Source organism: Cyrtonyx montezumae, unplaced genomic scaffold, assembly GCF_038088225.1.
Source record: "Cyrtonyx montezumae isolate F1298 unplaced genomic scaffold, pur_monq_1.0 scaffold_61, whole genome shotgun sequence".
In the NCBI taxonomy this organism is placed as follows: domain Eukaryota; kingdom Metazoa; phylum Chordata; class Aves; order Galliformes; family Odontophoridae; genus Cyrtonyx; species Cyrtonyx montezumae.
In genome coordinates, this window is record NW_027072069.1 from 877,263 (window position 1) to 899,240 (window position 21,978).

The following is a 21,978-nucleotide window of genomic DNA, read 5'->3' on the forward strand; positions in this document are numbered from 1 at the left end:
TGGGTAAAGCAGAACAGAAATCAGAAAGTGCAAGCTGCTGCTGTGCTGGGATACAGCAGGGCCAGCTCTGCTGGACACGGGTGCTGACGTGTGGCCTGCTGCTTGTGCTCTGGAGAGCCTCACCTCCCAGCCTGCTCTTGGGACTCAGCTGCCTGACGGGGCATGGAAACAGACCATCTTTAATGTCCCATCCAACCCAACTATTCTGTGATTCCTTTTATGATCTGATTCCAGACCCAAAAGGAACACTGTGGCAAAGCGTGGCTTCAGAACTGACAGAGATGAAGGTCTGGAATGGGCTGCAGAAGGGGAACGTTTGGGATTTTTGAGGGAGGCAGTGCAGCTCTGCAGTGCTCAGCACATGACAATCTGACCCTCCAGCCTTTATCCAAGCTTTGGCTCAGATCCTTCTGTCCCTGCCCTCTCAGACATAGCAGATGCAGAGTTCTCTCCCTCTACCCAGGGCTCTCAGCAGCCAGCCACTGCCATCCTTTTGTTCCTTAACAATCATTCCTGATCATGGCTTTCACCTAAAACATTACCATTATACCATTTTGTCCAGTCTCCTGATAAGAGAGATCCTACCCCTTGTTCCAGTCCCCTACAACATTTGGTTTTTGCTCATTGTTCCTCAAATAAAAGTCATTACAATCCACCTTTTCTTCTACTTGTACCTCTACCAAACCCACAGTGCTCACTGCAGCCCGGCCTGTGCTCTGCCTCCAGCAGGGTGCAGCTACTGGGGGGTTTGGAAAAGGAAGCATCTGTCCCAGTGCAAAGGGTGGGGCAGATCGGTCCCATCCAGGAGTCTGGGAAGCTGTGGCATGGCATGGCTAGATAAGAGAAGGAGGAATGGCATGAGATGGCAAAGTAGCCTGGGCTTCGTGCCAGTTACTCTGCAGAGGTGAGGTTATGACAGCAGCAGGCAGTTGGTCTCTCCCAGTCTATCACAGCAGAGCAGCACTCCCCATCTTTTTCCTGTATCTCTGCTCACTGCCTGTGTCTATTTGCATGTAATCAGGCAACAGATGGGAAACCAGACAGTGCAATCTCCTTGCTTCTACAGAAACCCTGCAGGGGGAAGAGGCAGTGTATATTGCAATGCTTAAGTTGCTGAAGGAGGACAGAATGTACCTCCTGATGGAACCAGAGATAAAAGCCACAGCTTTGGTTATTAGATCCTGGTAAACAAACAGAATGCCACCCATCAAACTAATCAGCCCTCACCCATCACACTAATCAGCCCTATCTCTTCTAGCAAGGAGTGCTGCAAGATCACTGATAATGCAGAAACTCTAGAATCACAGTCGTACAGGGAGGCACAGTGATCTCTGTCCAGGACTGTCTTTAGGGTTGGGGAACATTCCAGAATAGCAGCACCATTAAGGGGAAATTCTGGGAGTTAAATAGTTAAACTGTTTTCTGGTGAATGCCTTTATCTGTGCATTCATTCTCATAACCTAAAAATAAGTTTTAAACAAAGCAAAGGTCCTCAAGGTGTCTGCTCTCCCAACAGCTCTTCCTATTCCAGCTCCCAAAGGAAGAAACAAGGCAAAAATCACACCTAGCAGAACTTCAAAATCTGTCTGCCACTCTGCATACAGACATTTCTTCACATCAACAACACCCTTCCTGAAAATATTTCCTCCCCAGTACACACAGTAGCTATTAGCAAAGCAAGAAGAAGTTACATGCAATAAAAAGAAGCGGACAAGCAGCCAGCAAAGCACAGGTGTTCATGGGGACAAAAAGTGTCCTTAAAGGCCAAACAGAAGAACTGTGACTTTTTTTTCCCCACTGCAGGCAGTTCTGAGCCTCCTTTTAGGATTCTCTCAGTCAGCCCTTCCAGCCTACAAAATTCAAATTTACCTTTCAGTTTCTTTGCCACACTTTAAAGGCACTGCAATTTGAACCCAATACTTACAGCTGGAACAAACTAAAAATATTCACTCCTCTGTGTTGTTTTGTTTTAGTATAAAGGTCACACAGCTGTGCCTCTGGCTGTTCTTACCATATCTCATGCTATAAATACTGCAAGGACTACTCAAATGAAAGTGGTTCAGCACAGCTAAGCAAAGCACCATGCTGCCTCAAGTCCAAGTTTTGCTTTCACCAAATGTTTCCTCCAAGCTTTAAAAATCCACATTTTGTTTTATTACATAGGAAGAAGCAAGACATCACCAGTTGTTACCTATCAAGGGGGCTACAGCCACGCTAGCTCAGATGAACTGCACATTATCAGCCAGCCAAGTTTGTTTCATTTGCAACAAGATCAGCCCTTTCTGTGCCAGTGCTGGGGAGAGATACACCACCACCAAGAGCTGTAAAGTTAAAGCTCCTGCACTCCTGCAGGCTACACTCCAGCCTACACAACACAGTCACCTCCCAGTAACGAAGTTTCCTAATGATGTGCTGCATAGTAGCAGAGGTAAAAAGCTTTTACAATTGCTCAAAGACTGCAGGTCAAGGATCCAACTTCTTATCACACCGTGTCTGCTCACTTCCATCGTGTCTGCCGCAGCGGTTTCTGCAGAGCTTCTCTCCTCACTCAGAGAGCTGACCAACCACACTGCTGGTTGACTTTTCTCAGCTTCCAGAGCCCTGGGCAGACAATCATTTCATCACGATGAGCAAACACCACAAAGCTTTAGGGCTCTCTTATAGCTATGGATTGACCCATGCAGCATGCTCCAGAAAGCGGCCTTTAATGCAACAGCACTGCCCAGATCCTCAGCTTACATGCAGCAAAATAACTTTGTCTAACAAGCCAGGCTTGACCTTCCCCTATTTACTCCTTCAAGTACAACCTACTACCCATCCCAGAATGGCTACATGGAAATAACAAGCAGACAGGAGACATGCAAGACTGAACAGATGTCACTGCAGCGCTGCCATTCTAGTCCAGCACTCAGGCCCTCAATGAGACGACATTTCTGGCTGTTCACTATGGGCAGGAGCAGACAGGGGCTTAGATTTAAAGTCCTGATCAGCTGAGCATGAACGTGGAAGATCAAAGGGTCATTCAGCATACAAGCTCAGCTTTCCCTCATTGTCCTTAAACAAAATTCCTCTCACTCTAAACCGTGTAGTTAAACGCCTGCCTGTCTGCCTCCCACTCTGTCTCCAAGAGAGACGGCTGCATTTCACTAGTGGACAGTTTCTGCACTCAAATGTTTTGAGATGAAAAGCTCTATGGAGTAAGATAAATACAACTGCTGTTTATTAAACGTCTAACAGATTATTCACCACACCAGCCAAGCTATTTCACAGTCTGGTCATGCTTGCAGTGAAAACAGTGGGAGTTTTGGGAACAAAGTACAAGCTCTGCTAAGAGTAAGGAGACGTTATGAAATGGATGGCTTTCACCAAGTCACAGAAAGGCAGGAAGCCTCTCCTAACAGCATGAATCATCAATAAAACAGAAAGGAAGATTGCACCTTGAAGTACTCATTGATGCCCAGCACTGCCAACATCAGAACAGAGCACATAAAAATGAATGCAAGGACCAAGGAGAGCGAGGCAGGCAAGTACAGACAGATGGATACAAACCAGGGAGGCACTCAGAGCCACAAGAGTAGCTCTCATTTAAACAAACACTGCGAGCAGCAGTGCCTAATGCAGGAAGAGCTGTAACAAAGCACACAGCACACACCTTCAACATATCCACTGCTGCTTGCTTTCCTCCTACCCTCTGCAACAGCCACCTGATCATCCCACTGCTGCGACCCTGAAGTTTATCCTACTGGAAAACAGATACAGCAGGAATGAAATTTACTATCTTGTTTGGGAACCTTTCATCACATGCTTGCAGAAGCTTGGGCACAGGGTTTCCACTTTGCTTCTTTATCATGAAGGTATTCAGAGCAATCCCCAACCTTGTGCCATGCCATGCACCTATGCAAGAGCTGGCTTTACCTAAAGGACACCAGGACTTGCATCTACACTGGCAGCTCTCACTTATCCTAAGAGATAACCTTGTTTCTCTTCCCATTCCCAACCACTTGTGTTGAGAAATTTCAATACCATTTCCTAAAATCAGATAGACTGCATTAGATGTAAAATGTTAACTATGAAGGAACGACAGCTTGCTTCAGGGAACGTGCTAAAGAACAGCAGGAGAAGCTTTATGTTCTCAGGATGGGCAAGCTCCTGGTTTCTCAGCTGGCACAGAGAAGTGGCAGCAAGGACAGCTCTAGCTCACCCATCTGCCACTGCCTGGCAAACCACAGCTGCTCAGTCACACAGCATTACCTCTCAGTTTCAGGAAACTGACTTAGATTAGAAAATGTTAGAAACGTGATATAGGAAAAAAAAAAAGTTTACATAAAGGGCTGTATTTGGCACAAGAATATTTTTCTGTCAGATACCAGGCAGTTCCAAGGCAAGCTCCAGAAGAAACACTGCTGAGCCTTTTGAGAACATGAAGCCTGTGAATTTTGAAGCACAGGTAAAGAAAACTGCGTGGTAACAACTGGCACAAAGTAATTAGGAAAAAATGCAGACACTGAAGAAAATAACCTACTTGGCTCACCTCATAGCTCAGTAAGCCAGGAGTTCATATGGGAAGAAAACAGTTTTTTGCCATGAATAATTACAAAACCAGGAGTTTTAAAGGAAGTCAGCAGTTCCAGCTGGCACACAAAACTTATCCTAAGAACAGCCATTTTGCTGCACTGCACTTCAAACAGGACAGAAGCCCCCCCCCAAAAGCAGTAACACTGCCCATCCTAGTCTTTATTTATTTAAAACTATATGGTTTTCTGTCCCCACCATACACACATATAACCCCTTGTTAATATCCTCAAAGTTCTTGTTACAATCAAGTTATTTATGACTGCTGGAAACTGAGCTACTAAATCTCTGCTGGTTGTCCACAGAACCATAGTTATTTTTAAGGAAAGAACTGCCTAGAGGCTCACAAATGCCAAACTGGATTAAAGCTTGGCCCTCACATCCCACATTGGTGCCATGTGCCAGTGACAAACGTTTCTTACACCTGTGGAAGTTTGTGTCATTGGGCTGAACAACATGAGCAGAGTTTTCCTTTAAGGAAGCATGCAGTGGACTTGATTGATTAGGAAGCAAGGCATTAACATCAGTGCCAGGCAGTTGGAGAACACTGCCTAGACTGGAAGGAATGTATTAAAGGAGCAGATCACAAATCCAAAGGCAGACAAGAGTCCAAAAAACACTCATTTTGGCAGGAACAGGACAAGGATGGCATAAAAATATCTTCCCTTCCAATAGGTTTTAGTCTTGCTAGGGCAAAATGTACTTTTACTGCAACTATTTAATAACTAGATTATGCTATGAGACCCAGGGGAGGCAGGGAGGAGGGGAGGGAGGAAAGCAGGAAGTGTGGCTATATTCAGCTGTAACTAAGTGTAAAACTTCTGCTTTCAGCAAGGCTCAGACTGGATCCCTTTTCCGTTACAATTAAAAAAAAAACCAACCAACAAAACAGATGCAGGCCAAACTGGCTTGACTTTCCTCCTGTTGCCATAAAACACAGGCTCTACTCAGATGTCTGCATGCCAGAGTCCCTGGGGATGGAGCGAGTAGATGGTTTCTGTTCAGGTCAACTGAAGCACTCGTATCCAACTACAGCTAGTTGTGTTCTGTAAGGCCTTCAACTCAATGCATAGTATGTGGTTGCAAATCTCCATAAAGGGGTTTCCATGACTATCTATACCCACAAGATAGCATGCATTCAAATCTAAACAAGCTTCAGCCTTAAATAGATAAATAAATAAAGCCACCCATTCCCTCCCCAAGCATACACAGTTTGCCAGGCTCCTGCTCTCTTCTGTTTTATCAGAGACCAGGGCATGGAAGAAATGAAACAGGTTGCCCATCAGCTGCTGAACTTGTCTGCAAACACATCCACTAAACTGGAGTTTTTCAGATATGCAACAGCTGGTATTCACATGCAAGTAAAAAAATAAAAACACCATGCCAACCTGCAAATCAACCCGGTCTAAAGTGATTTCACCACTATTACTGTCTGAACTAACTACATTTGTTGCTGTTGGGTTTATTTCTGATGTGTACTAAGGCCCAATGAAGAGCTGTCTCCTCACCTCTAAACAGAAGCCAAGGCTCAGAGAATACCTAGAGCTATGCTTGCTGTCAGCCCAGGTTCCACAGCCTATTTTCTATGAATTCTGATTTTTACACATTCTACCATTTGTATACACATATCAGCATTTAACTTGCTTGCATGTCACAGATTCTGCAACTGTACTTTGTTTAATCCAGTCAATAACCAAATCCAAGCTTTTCACCAGGGACAGTAAGTGTAATTTAGGCTCCAATCCCTGCTCTAAAGAAGGGCCAAAGTAGATCAGGTTGCTCAGGGACCTGTCCAAAAATATAAACCAGCAAGCAGCAGCTAGGCTTCAGTTATTTTATAGTAAGAGTGCCCTTGTCAGAGTGTGACCCACTTCAATTTGCCTTTAAGACACATCAAGCTGGGAGCAGAAATTCTTCAAGCTTCACATGCTTGGATCAAGAGGCTCTCTCATGCTGCTCTATAACCCAGACTTGCACACTCGGACAACAGAGACTGAAAGGTACCACCAAGCTGAAACCCAAATTAGATCGAGGTCACCTCCACTCACCTTCACAAGATGTGAACGCAAAGCGAAGCTGCAGTCCTGGATCTTCATATCTGTGTGACAGTGCTCCTGAGAGCTGCAGCACGCCAATGTGATGCTAGTCTTTGTGTAACTCCAGTCCCCACAGCTGGTCTGAGATAGCACCTAAAAGCAAGGGAGAATTGTTGAAATATAGTACTTCAGACACTTCTACAGCAGATTCTCATTACCCTATTGTTTGTCCCACTTGCCTTAAAACATGCTGAAGCAGGTAAAGTAACCCTGTAGGAATGCAGCATAACAAACAGCACACAAAGCAATTAAAGTGAATGCTTTAAGATCTGTAAAGCACTTAGCAAGTGAAAAACCTGAAGCATTCATTCTGCCTCAAAACCATTCCTACACAAGCAAGCCTACCTTGTATCACCACTAACCTGTATTAAGATCCCTCAGACAGACTGCTCAACGCCAGAGCAAGCAGGAACTAACAAAGGCATGAAACTAGAAATTTAAATCTAATTTCAACCTATTGATGTTCACAGCTGTTTATGAAGCTTGTGCACGAGGGTTTATTTGGTGGAAATTCCCTCCTCACTGCCTATATTTGCTAACATTCAGCAGGAGATACCTCTCTTTACATAGGACACTTTGGTTTAAAGGGTTTTAGTGAGATTCGAGGCCTAAAAAGGCTCCAACAGATTCAGCTAGGTTTTTTTGTTCGCTAACTCTGCTGCCATTAGTGGCAATTGAGAATGTACATATATTCAAGAAGCCAGGATCTAAAAAACAAAACTCACTTTTTTGTGTCATTTAACATGAAACTTCAAATCATCAAGCACTTTCTAAACTTCCTTTAGATGTGACACCAGGAAATTCCTCATTTCCTGCCTGGAACATTCTGACAGTTAAGACACTAAATGCATCTCAAGAACCTTATTAAGGGAATTTAACCCCCAGGAGACATAAACATGAGCAGAGGATGTCATTCCTCCTCCTTACCAACTGATTCCCGATTTCCTTAGCTTGCTGGGGTTGTACTAGTTTCGTACACTGACATCTAGTGGAGAAGCCGACAGGGAAGGCATCTGCTCCAGTTTCAAAGCACCTCTGTGCTTTTCCCCACAACAGACCTTCACCTTCAGCTCTGACACATGTTGATAGTGGAACTTCCCAGTCCCAGTCACTGGCACACACATCCTCCACATGCAGATCCATTAAAACAACATACAGATTTTTATTTCTACCAGAAGCAGCCTAAGTTTGGGCTGCATTTTAAGGAGCATAGCAACAACATGTTAAATCCCTACAAGCATGTGGGTGTATAAATACAGAAGAGGCCTTAAGGGCTCTGCCATGGTCCTAACACAACCTAAACACTGTTCTGATAGCATGAGAGAGTTCCAGAGATGTAAAGCCATCATCCTTTGTCGTTACCAAATTACCCTATAAACACACTGGATAGTGTAGATTTACATCAGTTCAGCACTCAAACTGCACAGAGGACTGTTTGCATCGCCATTTTAAATAGCAGGAGGTGATCAGACCGCATGGGGAACCAGATTCCTGGCTTCTGTTCAACTACTGCCACCTCTAGGAAAGTTAGTAACCACCACCCACTCCGCTTCTGCTTTGTTTTTGCAACAACATCCTGCTGATGGTGAGAAGCCCTGCTAATCAGTATTAGTATAAACCATAACTTATTTCAGAACCGCAGTGATGATACCTAGAAGTTCCAATTAATGCATTTCTCGTTTTATCTAAAGCACTCGAGAGATGTAGCTCTCACATGATGCAGTTTACAAAAGAGGAATCCTTCAGCAGTCATTGACAAGCAGCTCTTTCAACGGGATGCAGGAACATGCAACTCTGTATTCTTCATTCTTTTTCATCCAAGCAAACCTGAACTTACAAGGCTGAATTATATTATGCTAAAACCACCCTTCAGTAGTTTTTCATACCACAGATTCTACTTAATGCAAGAAAATATAAAAAAAAAAAAGATGCAGTTGATAAGCCTTCTAAAAGCTTTTCCACTGCTCCTGACTGCTCCCCATTTCCATTAAAGCCCTTCATCAATCTGAAACCTATTCACTCCTGCAAGGTCTCAGCAACAACTACAACGTATTCAGACCAACACTTCCCTTTTCTATCTGTTCCTGTTCCTACTGCCCTTTGAGGCAACAGCTTTAGTTATGTGCAAATCATATTTTAAACGAAGCATTTCAGGTCAGTGTTAACAGTCTGAGAGTGTAGAACTCATTGGATTTGGGGGTCAAATGCAATCTGAGAGATGCTTGAGCTTCTGTCAGTTCATTCCTCTCATAAAGCTGGAAGAATTGGTGCAATCCTGAGGTGTTTTCTGCTGCAACAGCCTCACCAGCAGCAGGCTGGCAAATTGGGCCACCGAAATCACCACGTTTCTCTTAGTGAGCTGTTTATGGGATTAGCATGCACAGAGTTTACACCAAATTTACTCTTGTTCGCCCCCAACGCGAACAGTCCCTCCTCACTTACCACACACACCGCTTCCCATTCCTCTCTGTTTGGGCAAAAGCAGAGCCATTCCATCTCGGCTCCTCCAGGTTTGCCTTCCAGCGATGGGCAGGAGATGGGGCACACCTAGGAGCAACAACGACCAGCAATGAAAGAAGTGGCGTGATTTGCATGACCAAGGACCACCGCCATTAAAGGATTAGGCCCCGAGAATTTGATAATCCCTAAAGATAACAGCAGCTGCGAAGAGATCACGTCCGACCAAATCACAGAATCGTAGGGGTTGGAAGGGATCTCCAGAGATCATCGAGTCCAAACCCCCCTGCCAAAATCCCTACACCAGGTCGCACAGATAGGCGTCCAGGAGGGTCCTGAATATCTCCAGAGGAGGAGACTCCACAACCCCCTGGGCAGCCTGTGCCAGTGCTCCACCACCCAGAACTGGACACAGTACTCCAGATGAGGCCTCATCAGGGCAGAGTAGAGGGGGAGGATCACCTCCCTTAACCTGCGTTGCATGCATCCCAGAATGCCATTGGCCCTCTTGGCCATGAGAGCACACTGCTGGCTTGTGGTCAACCTTGTTGTCCACCAGCACACCCAGGTCCCTCTCTACAGGGCTCCTCTCAAGCAGGTCATCCCCCAGCCTGTACTGGTGCATGCAATTATTCCTCCCTAGGTGCAAGACTCGACACTTGCTTTTATTAAATTTCATCTGGTTTCTGACTGCCCAGCTCTCCAGCCTGTTCAGGTCTTGCTGAATGGCAGCACAGCCTTCAGGCATGTCAGTCAATCCTCCCAACTTCGTATCTTCAGCAAACTTGCTGAGGGTGGCCACTATCCCCTCATCAAGGTCATTGATGAAGGTGTTGAACGAGACTGGACCCAGCATGGACCCCTGGGGGACACCGCTGGTTACAGGTCTCCAACGACCACCCTCTGCACTCTGCCAATCAGCCAGTTCTCAACCCACTTCACTGTCCACTCATCTATCCCATACTTCCTTAGCTTTGTTATAAGGATGTCATGGGGAACAGTATGAAATGCCTTTCTGAAATCAATGTAGACTACATCCACTGCCCTCCCCATCCACCCAGCCAGTGATATCATCATAGAAGGCCACCAGGTTGGTCAAGCGTGACATCCCCTTGGTGAACCCATGCTGGCTACTCCTGATAACCTCCTTTTCTTCCAATTGTCTGGAGATGGCATCCAGCACAAGCTGTTCCTTCACCTTTCCAATGACAGAGGTGAGACTGACTGGCCTTGAATTACCCGGATCTTCCTTCTTGCCCTTTCTGAAGGCCAAGGTGACACTGGCTATCCTCCAATCTTCAGGCGCCTCCCCCATTCTCCAAGATCTCGCAAAGATGATAAGAGAGAGGTTCAGCAATCACCTCTGCAGCTCCCTCAGGACTCCTGGATGCACCCCATCGGGTCCCATGGATTTATGAACACACCCTCATCCTCAGCGGGGCTGAGGAAAAACCGCGTCTCAGCTACGGGAGCCCGAGCTGCTGCGAGGGAAATGCACGGGCAAATCTTGACACACACAAACACAGAAATCCCCCCCACACACACGCAGACGAGAAAGGTTAACCGATGGCAACGGCCTATCTGAGGGAAGGAGGGCGGGAGGGAGGAGGAGGCCCCGAGCGCCTGAGGCCTGCAGGGCCCGCCCAGGCCCGCCCGCCACAGCGAGCAGCCGCGGCCCAGGCGAGGCCGTGCGCAGGGCAGGCAGCGGCACCCCCTCACGAGGAGGGCCGGCAGCCGCTCCCCGCCTCCGCCGTAAAATCAACGGGGACTCACCGCCTTTCCTCCACCCAATCACTCCATCACCCCGACGGCGCGCTTCTGCCCGGCCCCAAAATGACGCCCGCTGAGGTCGGCGGAGCCAGTTGACTTCACGCCCTGACTCAACATGGCCGCCACCCCAAGGTGCCCAAAACAAAGATGGCCACTGGCAGCGAGCAGCCGGGTTACCGAAACAAAGATGGCGGCTCCGGCTGGCGTGAGGTTCGCGCGGGGTCACGTGACAAGGGGGTGTGGGCCGTGTCCCGGCGGAAGCGTGAGGGACCGAGCGGGGAGCAGGGCTGGCGGCGGGAGCGCGCTGGCGCCGCCGGAGCAGACGTGCCGCAGGGGGGGCGACACGGCCGTCACCACGGAGCCCGCCGGCACTAACACGGCGGCCACCGCCGCTTCACGAGCCGGGGGCGCCGGGGACCAAGCAGCCTCTCTGCCCCCGCCCCCTCCGAGGATGCCGCGCAGGAAGGTGAGCAGGGCCGGGGGAACGGCTGAGGGGGGAAGCGGCAGGCTCAGGACATAGTCGCTCTTTTCTCTTATCTCCTCCAGTTGCTTCTTACGGGTAGAAAACCAGGGGGAAAATAGCGGCCTTCAGCCCCCAGTACCTGCCCTGTTCGCTCCCTTATTGGCTTTCGCAGAGTCCCGCGCGACGCTGATTGGTTCCTCCGCCTGTCAGTCATTGCCCTCAACGGTTACCCTTTTCCTCCCCCCCCGCCCGCAGTGCAGCTCTCCTCTCGGTTTCCCCCATTGGGCAGGCGATTGAAGAGCCGGCCACGTATTGGTTGGGCCATCTTACCGGGCTGGCCGCTGATTGGCTTCTCGAGCTGCCCATCTCCGCTCCCAACGGTCACCTCCCCGCGTTTGCCTTGTTCCTCCCTTCCCCCATCCCCACTCCGCCCCCGGGGTGGATGTTTCTGTAAGAGCGAGACTCGTTCTGATTGGCTGTCACCCCCTGTCAGTCACACCCTACCCTCATGCGCCTTCTTTCCTCGAACTTCCATTGGCGGGCTCTCCCTTCCGGCCCCACCCACGCGCGTTTTGATTGGCCGAAGCCGGCGAGTCGCTGTTGAGCGCAAAACAAAGCGGTGCATGGGGGGGGTTCTGCTCCTCCCGCCTCGCTCCTCGGAGCCGGCACTGCGCGGTCCGCACGGTTAAGCTGCTCCCCCCTCAGGTGAACACAACCGTGTCCATCTCCCGCTGTGCTCTGCTCCGTTGTTTTCCCGGCCTGGGCTGCCCTGAGTGGTGCGCGACCCCTGCCAGGGCCCATCTGTTTTCCCCACTGCCGCTGTGCCCCGAGGGCCTTCGGGGCGATGAAGGCCGTCTGAGATGGCGGCTGGCAGCACAGAGCAGCAGTGCCGTAGCTGGAAGCGAGGGGCTGGGTGAGTTCTGTGCTCTGTGGGCTGCAGGTTTGGCCGAGGACAGTTAGCGTGGAGCTCGGCGCAGAGCACAGCCCGTCTGCCCATCAGCCATCGTGGTTCTGCTTTCAGAAGTGATTTTGTTATGGAAAGCATCACCTGATGCTGTATAGATGGCACAAAAAAGATTTTTCTCTCGAGCAAAGCACTCGGTGTTCATTAGTTTGAATGTATCGCGGCGTCAGCTCTGCATTACCCGTCATCAGATGCTTTCTCTGCGCTTTTATGGCGTGGTATGCAAGTTTAGGTGTGTCTGTGCTAAGGTCTGGGTCTGTGATGTTGTAGAGGAATGCGGGCAGCAGCTCAGATGGAACTGAAGACTCTGATTTCTCCACTGATCCGGAGCACACGGACAGCTCTGAAAGCGATGCCACATCACGGCGATCCGCCCGCGTGACACGCTCCTCAGCCAGGCTCAGTCAGAGCTCCCAAGGTAAGCGATGGATTTCCATAAACCCATCAGCAGCAGGAGGCTTGGTTTGCTCCACGTTCACCTTCACAGATTAAACACATGGTGTTTCATACTAAAATACAAATATGTAATAATTTTTGTTGGGTTTTAGTGTACCCTGGTGAAAGGCAGTCTTTCTGACTGCATGTTGCAGGGATGTGAGGTAGCAGAGCATAGAAATCGAAGCTTGAGTGTCCTCAATTCTAAAAGTAAAGCTCTTCCTTTATTATAGGGGCTAGAAATCAAACCCTTTGATTTTGCTTTGCCTGATTTTCTGAGAACTCGGAAAATTTCCATCTTGTTAGTTATTCTGGTACCACAGACAAGCTAGACAGCAAGGATTTAGGGATAAAAGTTGCTTTTGTTTGCTTTGTTTTTGTTTTTTTCTTCTATACAGCAAAGACAAATGTGTTTTCATGACTTGTTGATGCAGTAAATCAACAAATTGCCAGTTATTTTGCATGCTTCTACTTTTATATCCAATCTAAAAGAGGAAGCATGTGTCCACCTCCTTGTTTTTAGTTCTAGGATAGCAGTTGCTAGGCTGTTAGTTATTAAGCTGCCATATGTCATCAAGGGAAGAAAGTGATTGTTGGTAAGTTTCTTCCTTCATTCTGTGTGTACACTGTCTGGTGATGGATTTTCTTGCAGGTAATAAACTTCTGTGTGCAGTTATCTGGTGGTTAGGCACTAAAAACAAGAGGAAGGGTGGTTTGGATTGGTATGTGGGATGCCTATGATACTCTTAGGGCATGAAAAGGTTGTTTTCATGCAGTATAATCTGTTTTATAGTCTACGAGCAGCATGTCTTTTCAGAACCATACGTGGGGTCCCAAATGTACCTCCGTACCAGAAGCTGCTTTGATATTCTCAAGAGTCTTCTGAATGTTGATAGTTCTTACCTAAGTTAATCACATCCTTATCAATATTATCTCAGAGAAAGTGGATCCAGATTCCTCGCAGTTTGTAAAAAGTGATGATTTAGTCTTAGAAGAATAGAACATCTCTTTGTGATAATGTGCAACGATTGGACAGAATCCTGTGCTGTTACTCTGCTATCAGACGTTGCTGTTACAGACTTCAGAGCACACACGAGGCACTTCACTGACATCCAGTGCTCACTGTGGGTGTAAATGATGGTGTTTCCATGAAATTAGATTCCAGCCCGGTTCGCAATCCGCCATCGTTTGGAGCAGAAGAACCTGTCTATTCTACAAGGAGGGTGACCCGCAGCCAGCAGCAGCCTGCCCCTGTGACTCCAAAGAAATACCCACTCCGGCAGACCCGCTCATCCGGATCAGAAACGGAGCAAGTGGTTGACTTTTCTGACAGAGGTACGTGGACACAGTGAGGTGCTGAGAGCTCGTTGGTAAGGGTGTGTGGCTCTCTTCTCTGGGCACAGTGTAATATCCTCAGGTTAGAGGGTTTGAGACAGCTATCCAGAGTTGCTGTACATATATATTTTTGAAAGCTTTCTTTTTGGCAAATCTGTAACATCTCGATCCTTGTTCAGACACTAAAAATGCAGCGGATCACGATGAGTCTCCACCTCGTACCCCCACCGGGAATGCCCCTTCCTCAGAGTCTGATATTGATATCTCCAGTCCAAATGTATCCCATGATGAGAGCATTGCCAAGGACATGTCCATGAAGGATTCTGGAAGTGACCTGTCTCACCGCCCTAAGCGCCGCCGCTTCCATGAGAGCTACAATTTCAACATGAAATGTCCCACTCCTGGTTGTAACTCTTTAGGTAATTTCAGTTCCAGGATTCATTTGTTGATTTTTGCCTTCCTGTGGTGATATCAAGTTCCCCTCCGTTGACTTAGACAACATAACAATAGGCAGTTACTTAGAATCAGGAACATTACTGAGAAGTGGGTGTAGAGAAGAGTTATGGAGCATATCCTCAGCTATATTTTTCTCGTCTAGAAGTGCTCGGGTGACAATGGGACAAAGAACAAGTTAGGAGAGTGAGCAGAGGTGTGGGAGGAGTACGCAGAGCTTTGTAGGTGAGGGGATTGATCTCAGACAAAAGCAGGTTCTCAGCAACAAATGAATGCAGTCATCTAATACCCGTCTGCTTGCGTGGGGTGCAGCTTTTGAGTTAGCGTGAAAAGGATTTTCCTTCTTCATTCTTGTCGCTTGTGCCATGAACCATGAAGTGTTTTCCTCCTACCACGCTGTTAATTAATGGAGTTAACCCTCTTGGGAAGCTTGCGTGCAGTATCTGACCATCTGGGTGACATTTGATGATCATATGTCAAAAGCTTTCTTTTTTTCCTAATCCTTTACAGGACACCTAACTGGAAAACACGAGCGACACTTCTCCATATCAGGATGCCCACTGTATCACAATCTGTCAGCAGATGAGTGCAAGGTAACGAAGTCATGTTTTATCTTCCTTATGCTTTTGTGGAACAAAATGCCAAGACCTGTCGTTTGTGCACGAGAAGTAGAGTTAAATGTGTTCCGTCTGATGCCTTTAGCTGTAAGACAGCAGCATTTGTTGTCTGTCAGGTAACTTATAAATTACACGTTGGAAAATCCACCTGAAATGGAAAAGATGGAAGCTCTGAAAGTAGATTGCTGCAGTATTGACGGATGAATTTTGACTTCCAGGTGCGAGCACAAAGCCGGGATAAACAGATTGAGGAGAGAATGCTGGCCCATCGTCAGGATGACAACAACAGGCATGCCACCAGGCACCAGGTGGGCAGTCTGCACATCGTGAGGTGGCTGCTCAGTTTAAGAGTGGAAAAACTCAGCTTGTGTTATCAGTGACAGTGACTCTAACTTGATCTCCCTTCTTTACTTCTTAGATAAGCTATTGTACTAAGTCCTGAGACTCCCTTTTGCAAGCTCCCATTTGTTTCAGCAAGGGAAATTCATTTTATCATCCCTTCAAGTGAGAGTCTGGAGCAGCTAGTGAGAGGTTGTGGCAGTAATGTTACAGAGGAGGCTGGAGGTGTTCTCAGGATGATTTTTTCTGCGTGCCTTCACATGTATGACAGCAGAGTTTCTGCAGATCTGTATGCCACCATTTTACTCTGACTAATTCCAGCAGGGGAATTATGTTTCTCAATTCACATGAGTCTTGAACAAGAGTCAGGGTGGCCTGATGAGTCAGCAGTGGGCTTTTCCACGTGATTAAGCAGTGCATAAGGAATGCACCCTGTCTTGTGGGGCTGTGTTGACAAAGGCAAGCTACATAAAGTAGAAAAGAAATTCCATCTTACATATTTGTAGTACATATTACATAACATATTACATGTTACACATACATAACATAGTACATATTACAAAGTATTACATGTTTTAAGTGCTTTCTCATGCATGCAGGATTTGATTTGGAGACAGCAAACCTAATAAAATGGAAACCAGCGCAGAGCTCCTTCAGAGTGAAGTGGTGCAGGTGAATATTTGAAGTACATGAAGCCTAATGAAGCTTTCCAACTCTGGCTTTTTTTTTTTTCCTTCAGGCACCAACAGAGAGGCAGCTTCGATACAAAGAGAAAGTAGCTGAGCTCAGGAAGAAGAGAAACTCAGGATTAAGCAAGGAGCAAAAAGAAAAATACATGGTAAAAGCAGCAATTGTGGCCTTCCTTGCAGTCTGGAATGAAACTGCTAAGCGGGAATTTGTTTTTTGTGGTCATCTTGCAACATTCTCAGTTAAAAAAAGGTGCAAAATTCAACAGCCTCATTGTATGGCAGTAAAAACTCCTTTTTTGTTTTGTTGCTCTAGGAACACAGACAAACCTATGGCAATACTAGGGAACCTCTGCTTGAGAACCTGACCAGTGAGTACGACCTTGAGCTTTTCCGAAGAGCACAAGCACGGGCATCTGAGGACCTGGTAACACTTCTAACTCGTATTTGTTCAGAATGTTTTGTGGGTTTTGTTGTATTTGTGCTGATAGAATCTTTTGTAAGATGAGCACCTACAGTCCAGCCAAGCCAACAGAGTCAGATGAGGTATAATGGTGGAATCATTCAGAGGGTTTACTGGAAGTATAGGTGGAGCTGAACATCTGCAGAGATGGATGCGACTGTGCCTTGCAAGGGGAATAATTAGTAACAGCCTCATTTAATAGGTGTATTTTTTTTAGTGAGAGAATGGACAGCTTCACATGTGGAAACAGCAACAGAGGAGTGATAAGAAATGAAAGATAAAAGGTATCTTGACAGTAACTGGTGACTGTAATAGAGTTAAAGTCCTTATATTGTGGCTGAGGCTTTTGTAGGTGCTCTTCCAAGCTACCTCCCATCTCCAGAAATGAACTGAAAGATTCTTTGATGCTTACCAGTGATGACTGGATGTGGGATATCTTAAGGCAGAGCATTAGGCTGTACTTCTCCTTGCAGATGAGGGAAGAAGCATTTAAAGATGTTTTCTGGTGGAAGGAAGGCTCAGTAGCTAGTGCTTGTGAACAGGGCTCAGGCTGAGTTTCCTTGAGGAGGGGTCCGTGGGAGATGTCATTAGGTCACAGACTTGAAGTGAAGCATCTCCTTGAGGGAAATAAGTACAGCCCCTTCCTCTCAAAAGCATTTTAAATCTTCTTTAATAGCCATTCATGTATTTCATTTATAGGAGAAGTTACGGCTCCAGGGCCAGATCACAGAAGGCAGCAATATGATTAAAACCATTGCTTTTGGTCGCTATGAACTGGACACCTGGTATCATTCTCCCTACCCAGAGGAGTATGCTCGTCTGGGACGTCTCTACATGTGTGAGTTCTGCCTCAAATACATGAAGAGCCAGACAATACTGCGCAGACACATGGTAAGGACTGGGAAAGAGCTCTGATTCCTGAGCTTTAAATCAGGTGTGAGCGTGCAGATATTTTTAAACGTTATCACTGCTGTTAGTTCAAGTTGTTCACTTTGGAGGGTGAGAAGATTCTGAGTCATTTTTAAAGAAAGACAAGCTTTCCTGATGCAGGCTTGATTTCTGGTCTGATCAGTGGGTTACAGAGGATCAGAAATGGGACCTAGAATTATGTTTTTGTATCATAGTTTAAAAGGGCTGTGTGTTTTCTGTCCGTTTCCTTCCACCAGCAGCTGTTGTCACCTCTTCTGGCTCTAAAACAGTAGTGTCACCCTAACTTTGTTTACTTGTCCCAGGCAAAATGTGTTTGGAAACACCCACCAGGTGATGAAATCTACCGCAAAGGCTCCATTTCAGTTTTTGAAGTCGATGGGAAAAAGAACAAGGTAATTAATTGTGTTAATAGGCCTAGCATTGCATTTCCTGTAGAGAAACAGGATCTTAATAGCTCTTCCTAGTGGTGAAAAGGCTGCTGCAGTCTGGTCTGTCCATTCTTGCAATTCTGATGTTTGTTTTGTCTGCGTTTTCTTTGTGGTTATTCCTCATTGCTGTTGTGCACAAGCAGTTTTATCTGTTCTCTTGCACTGTGCTGGATCAATAGCTTCTGGGGGTTTATGCCAGGATCCCTTTCTGAAAATGAATGGGGAGCTTCTGTGCGTGGCCTCAGCAGATTGCAGCTGCATCTCTCACTCACTGTGAATAGTTCAACTTGAGTTAGAGTGGAAAGTAGCCTAATATTACAGAGTGTGACTTTGACCCTCAATTGAAGGGTAGAACAGGAATCTGCAACCAAACTTTCAGTGCTAGGTAGCAGCAGTCTAGGTAGTGTCCAGTCTCGTGGGCTTCAGAGGGGAAGAATAGAGGAAAAATTCAAAGCTCAATTTTGCACGGCCGGAAGTTGGGAGGAGGCTTTTCTGTTTACCACAGATGACCTTGAAGCATGGGATTAACACAAACAAGCAGGGATCCAACCTTCTGTTTCCTTTCACTGAGGATGTGATGTTTTGAGCATTCAGAGATGGATATCGCAAGCATAAATTCCCATTCTTAACAATGTTCACCTTATCAAGTTTCTTCATAAATGGGTTTGTTTCCCAGCCCAGCTGCTCTATCTGAAAGGCTCCACGTCATTTCTCAGATGATGCAGAACTTCCTTTACGTATCCCATGTGTGTCTCTTTTTGTTCACACTCTCCCTTTGTTTCTAGATCTACTGTCAAAACCTATGTCTGCTGGCAAAACTTTTCTTGGACCATAAAACACTGTATTATGATGTTGAACCCTTCCTCTTCTATGTCATGACAGAAGCTGACAACACTGGCTGCCACCTGATAGGATATTTCTCTAAGGTTAGTTGCTTTCTTCTTGCATATAAGCCTGTTAGGTGACAGAAGTGGTAGTGAGAGTGCAAGTGACTGCTTCTTGGGCACAGCTCCGTGGGCTGCCATCCTAAGCTTTTCATTATGCACCAAACACCCACTGGCTGATAAAGTCAGATGCTAAGCCAGCCTGGTTGCTGAAGGATGATCATGTTACTGGTTGCTAGGCAGGTATTTCAACCATTGCTGCTTTCACCTTGTATTGAATCAGTTGTACAGGCTTGTTCTGTCTGTTAGGATTATGATATTGCCTCTCTTTTGTGCAGATCTAGACCTGTTAATTTGTTCTATGCATTCTTGATTTTAGGAGAAGAATTCTTTTCTCAACTACAATGTCTCTTGCATCCTGACAATGCCCCAGTATATGAGGCAAGGCTATGGCAAAATGCTCATTGACTTCAGTAAGTACAAAGAGAATCATTCTGGAAACGTTCGGTTTGGTTTAATAATTTCACCCCACTCTGTGTGTAGCAGTTTTTGTTAGAGCTGATTTCCTCTCATGCTGAAGTGGGTAACAGGAAGGGAGTAGCTTGGGAAGGAGAAATAAATTTCCTTTTCTTCACAGGCTATTTGCTTTCTAAAGTAGAAGAAAAAGTTGGCTCTCCAGAGCGTCCTCTGTCTGATTTGGGTCTCATCAGCTACCGGAGCTACTGGAAGGAAGTTCTCCTTCGTTACCTGCATAATTTCCAAGGAAAAGAGATTTCTATAAAAGGTATAATTTCAACCTAAATAAGCTGGTTCAGGAGCATGCCTGTGCAGCCTCAGATATGAGGCAGGTCATGCTCATCACACTGCTGCAGGTATTTGTGTAGCAGCAAAGTTAGTGGAACGCTCCTGTATTTGGGTATTGCTTCTTTTTATTCCTTCCACCAGCAAAAATAATGCAGCTTTTAATGTGTGTAGCAACTTGTTTTAAAAGTATTAAAAACTTCCAAATATTTTTCAAGTGAAATGAGCACAGACATGTTGTGTAGCAGCACTGCAGATAACCAGAGCAGTCAGAGGGTTCAGGTCAGGCACCAGCACTAGTACTGCAATACTTGCAATATCTGCAAGGCATTTTGTGTTGATCACTTCAAAAGGTGATGCCTAAGAGTTGTAGTTGAAAACTATCTGCTGTAGACAGTTGCAGTGGAATTTGTTTCTGTTCTAACCTAAACTGATGCTGGTTTGCAGAAATCAGCCAGGAGACTGCAGTAAACCCTGTCGACATCGTTAGCACGTTGCAAGCACTGCAGATGCTGAAGTACTGGAAGGGAAAACACCTGGTCCTAAAAAGACAGGTAAGGTTTCTGATGTCTTTCTCTGCACCTTTATTTCCTCCCATTTAGCTGTTAGATTCACGTGAATTCATGAAATCAGTGTTAGCTTTGGACATTGCACAGCAGTGCAGTGAATCCTGCACCTGTTTTCTGTTTGTTATCCTCATTAGGTATGAGACAAGTTTCTAAACTCCAAAAGATAGGGCAGTTATTCTCATTCATGTGCTCTTTCTTGAAACGTTGTAGCTACAAGTGGCCTTATCAGTGTGATTGGGAGTGCTTCTAGAAAGTGCCATGGAGTAGATGTTATTTATGACATGCTCAGTAGTTAGGGAGTGGGATGATCACATTCCTGGACTTTGATGTTGTACCTTGGATAATTCTCCCATCACATGGCTGTTTCTTTTAACCCACCCTTTCATGCTCTTCTCTTCAGGATCTGATTGATGAATGGATAGCCAAAGAGGCAAAAAGATCCAACAGCAATAAAATAATGGATCCCAGCTGTTTGAAATGGACCCCACCTAAGGGAACTTAACTGTCTGCCACTCCTGAAGCCAGTGAACCCCAGCAGTAGGAAGTACCCTAGGGATCTCTGTTGTACCTGTTGCTGTTGTGATTGGCTGGTACAGTACCCTCCCAAAAGATCAGTTCCCCTTGGTACTGTTCTGGCCCAGATCTTTAGTGTGCACCAGACACTAGTTCTGAGGAACTTTATGTTTCGGCCTCAATGAGGTTGCAAGGATTGGATCTGTATAGGACCCAAACGAAGCTCCTAGAAGCACTGGCCCAAGGAGTTCTGATATCTGGTACTGTACCTGTCCAGTCACTGGTCTTACCCTCATGTTCTTATTCCGATGAGGTTGTGTTGTGTCCTGTTACCTGGTTGTTTCTTCCTTCAGGTTCCTTGCTTTGAAAGTAACAGAGGTAACTGCTGTGGCTTTTGAACAAGGTCTAATAACACTTGTTTGCAGAAAGGCTGTTTTCCTATCAAGCTGCCATTACACTGACTTCACCATTTTGAACTAGTCCTGTCTGATGGGCTGTTCCATTCCACGTATGAAATGATTTTACTAAAACAACATGCCACCTCTTTGAGCAGTGTTTTCCATACAGTATAGCAGGTCTTCACGTAGGTAAGATCATGCAGTCAGAAGCTGATGTATCTTGTAACTGAGTGGTGTGATTGTTGGTGTTATCCCAGAGGAGCACAAGCTAGCTGCTTGAGAATATCACAGTTTGATACACTTCCTAGAATTGCTCTGGATTTGTGCTCCTGGAGCTACAACAGTACCACTTCTGTTGGAGAGACCTCTGTCACTGCATTGCTGCTTGCCTGATTTTTCTCTTGAGTTTGGTGGGTTTCACTGGATGTATTTTACTCAGCACAAACGTTCTTGGATTGTAGGTCTCTTTCTAACGAGGAAGATTTTTTTCCCTCAGGACTGAAATAAAATCTTCACTTATAGATAAATATTTGTTAGCTGTGTCCAAACAGCCACAGGAACTCTGAACTACAAATATCACCAGTTGTTGGATTGCCTACAGTTTATGTTCTGTGCATCAGTGGCAGCTTCACTTAGCTGTGTGGATGATTTGTTTCTCTGACAGTGCATCCTTGTTTGTCTTTGTGAAACAAGAAGGATTTTGCTTCCTCTGTCCCATCAGCAGCACCAGATGAAACGATCATACAATGGCTTTCAAGTGTAACCACTGTCCTTGTGCCACAAGTTTGCTATATGGCTTCTGAGT

General features: G+C 46.1%; 1 protein-coding gene across 1 annotated transcript; it reads left to right on the forward strand.

Annotated features, from left to right (window-relative positions):
* The first annotated feature begins 11,140 nt into the window (after positions 1–11,140).
* On the forward strand, positions 11,141–21,692 carry KAT7 (lysine acetyltransferase 7). The gene is made up of 15 exons (XM_065749978.1): positions 11,141–11,361; positions 12,593–12,740; positions 13,916–14,092; positions 14,272–14,511; positions 15,056–15,138; positions 15,381–15,470; positions 16,241–16,339; positions 16,504–16,614; positions 17,350–17,541; positions 17,883–17,972; positions 18,794–18,934; positions 19,272–19,365; positions 19,530–19,676; positions 20,141–20,247; positions 20,663–21,692. Exons 1-15 carry the CDS (start codon positions 11,347–11,349, stop codon positions 20,762–20,764), a joined length of 1,836 nt encoding a protein of 611 aa, XP_065606050.1. The 5' UTR covers positions 11,141–11,346; the 3' UTR covers positions 20,765–21,692.
* The last annotated feature ends 286 nt before the right edge of the window (positions 21,693–21,978 follow it).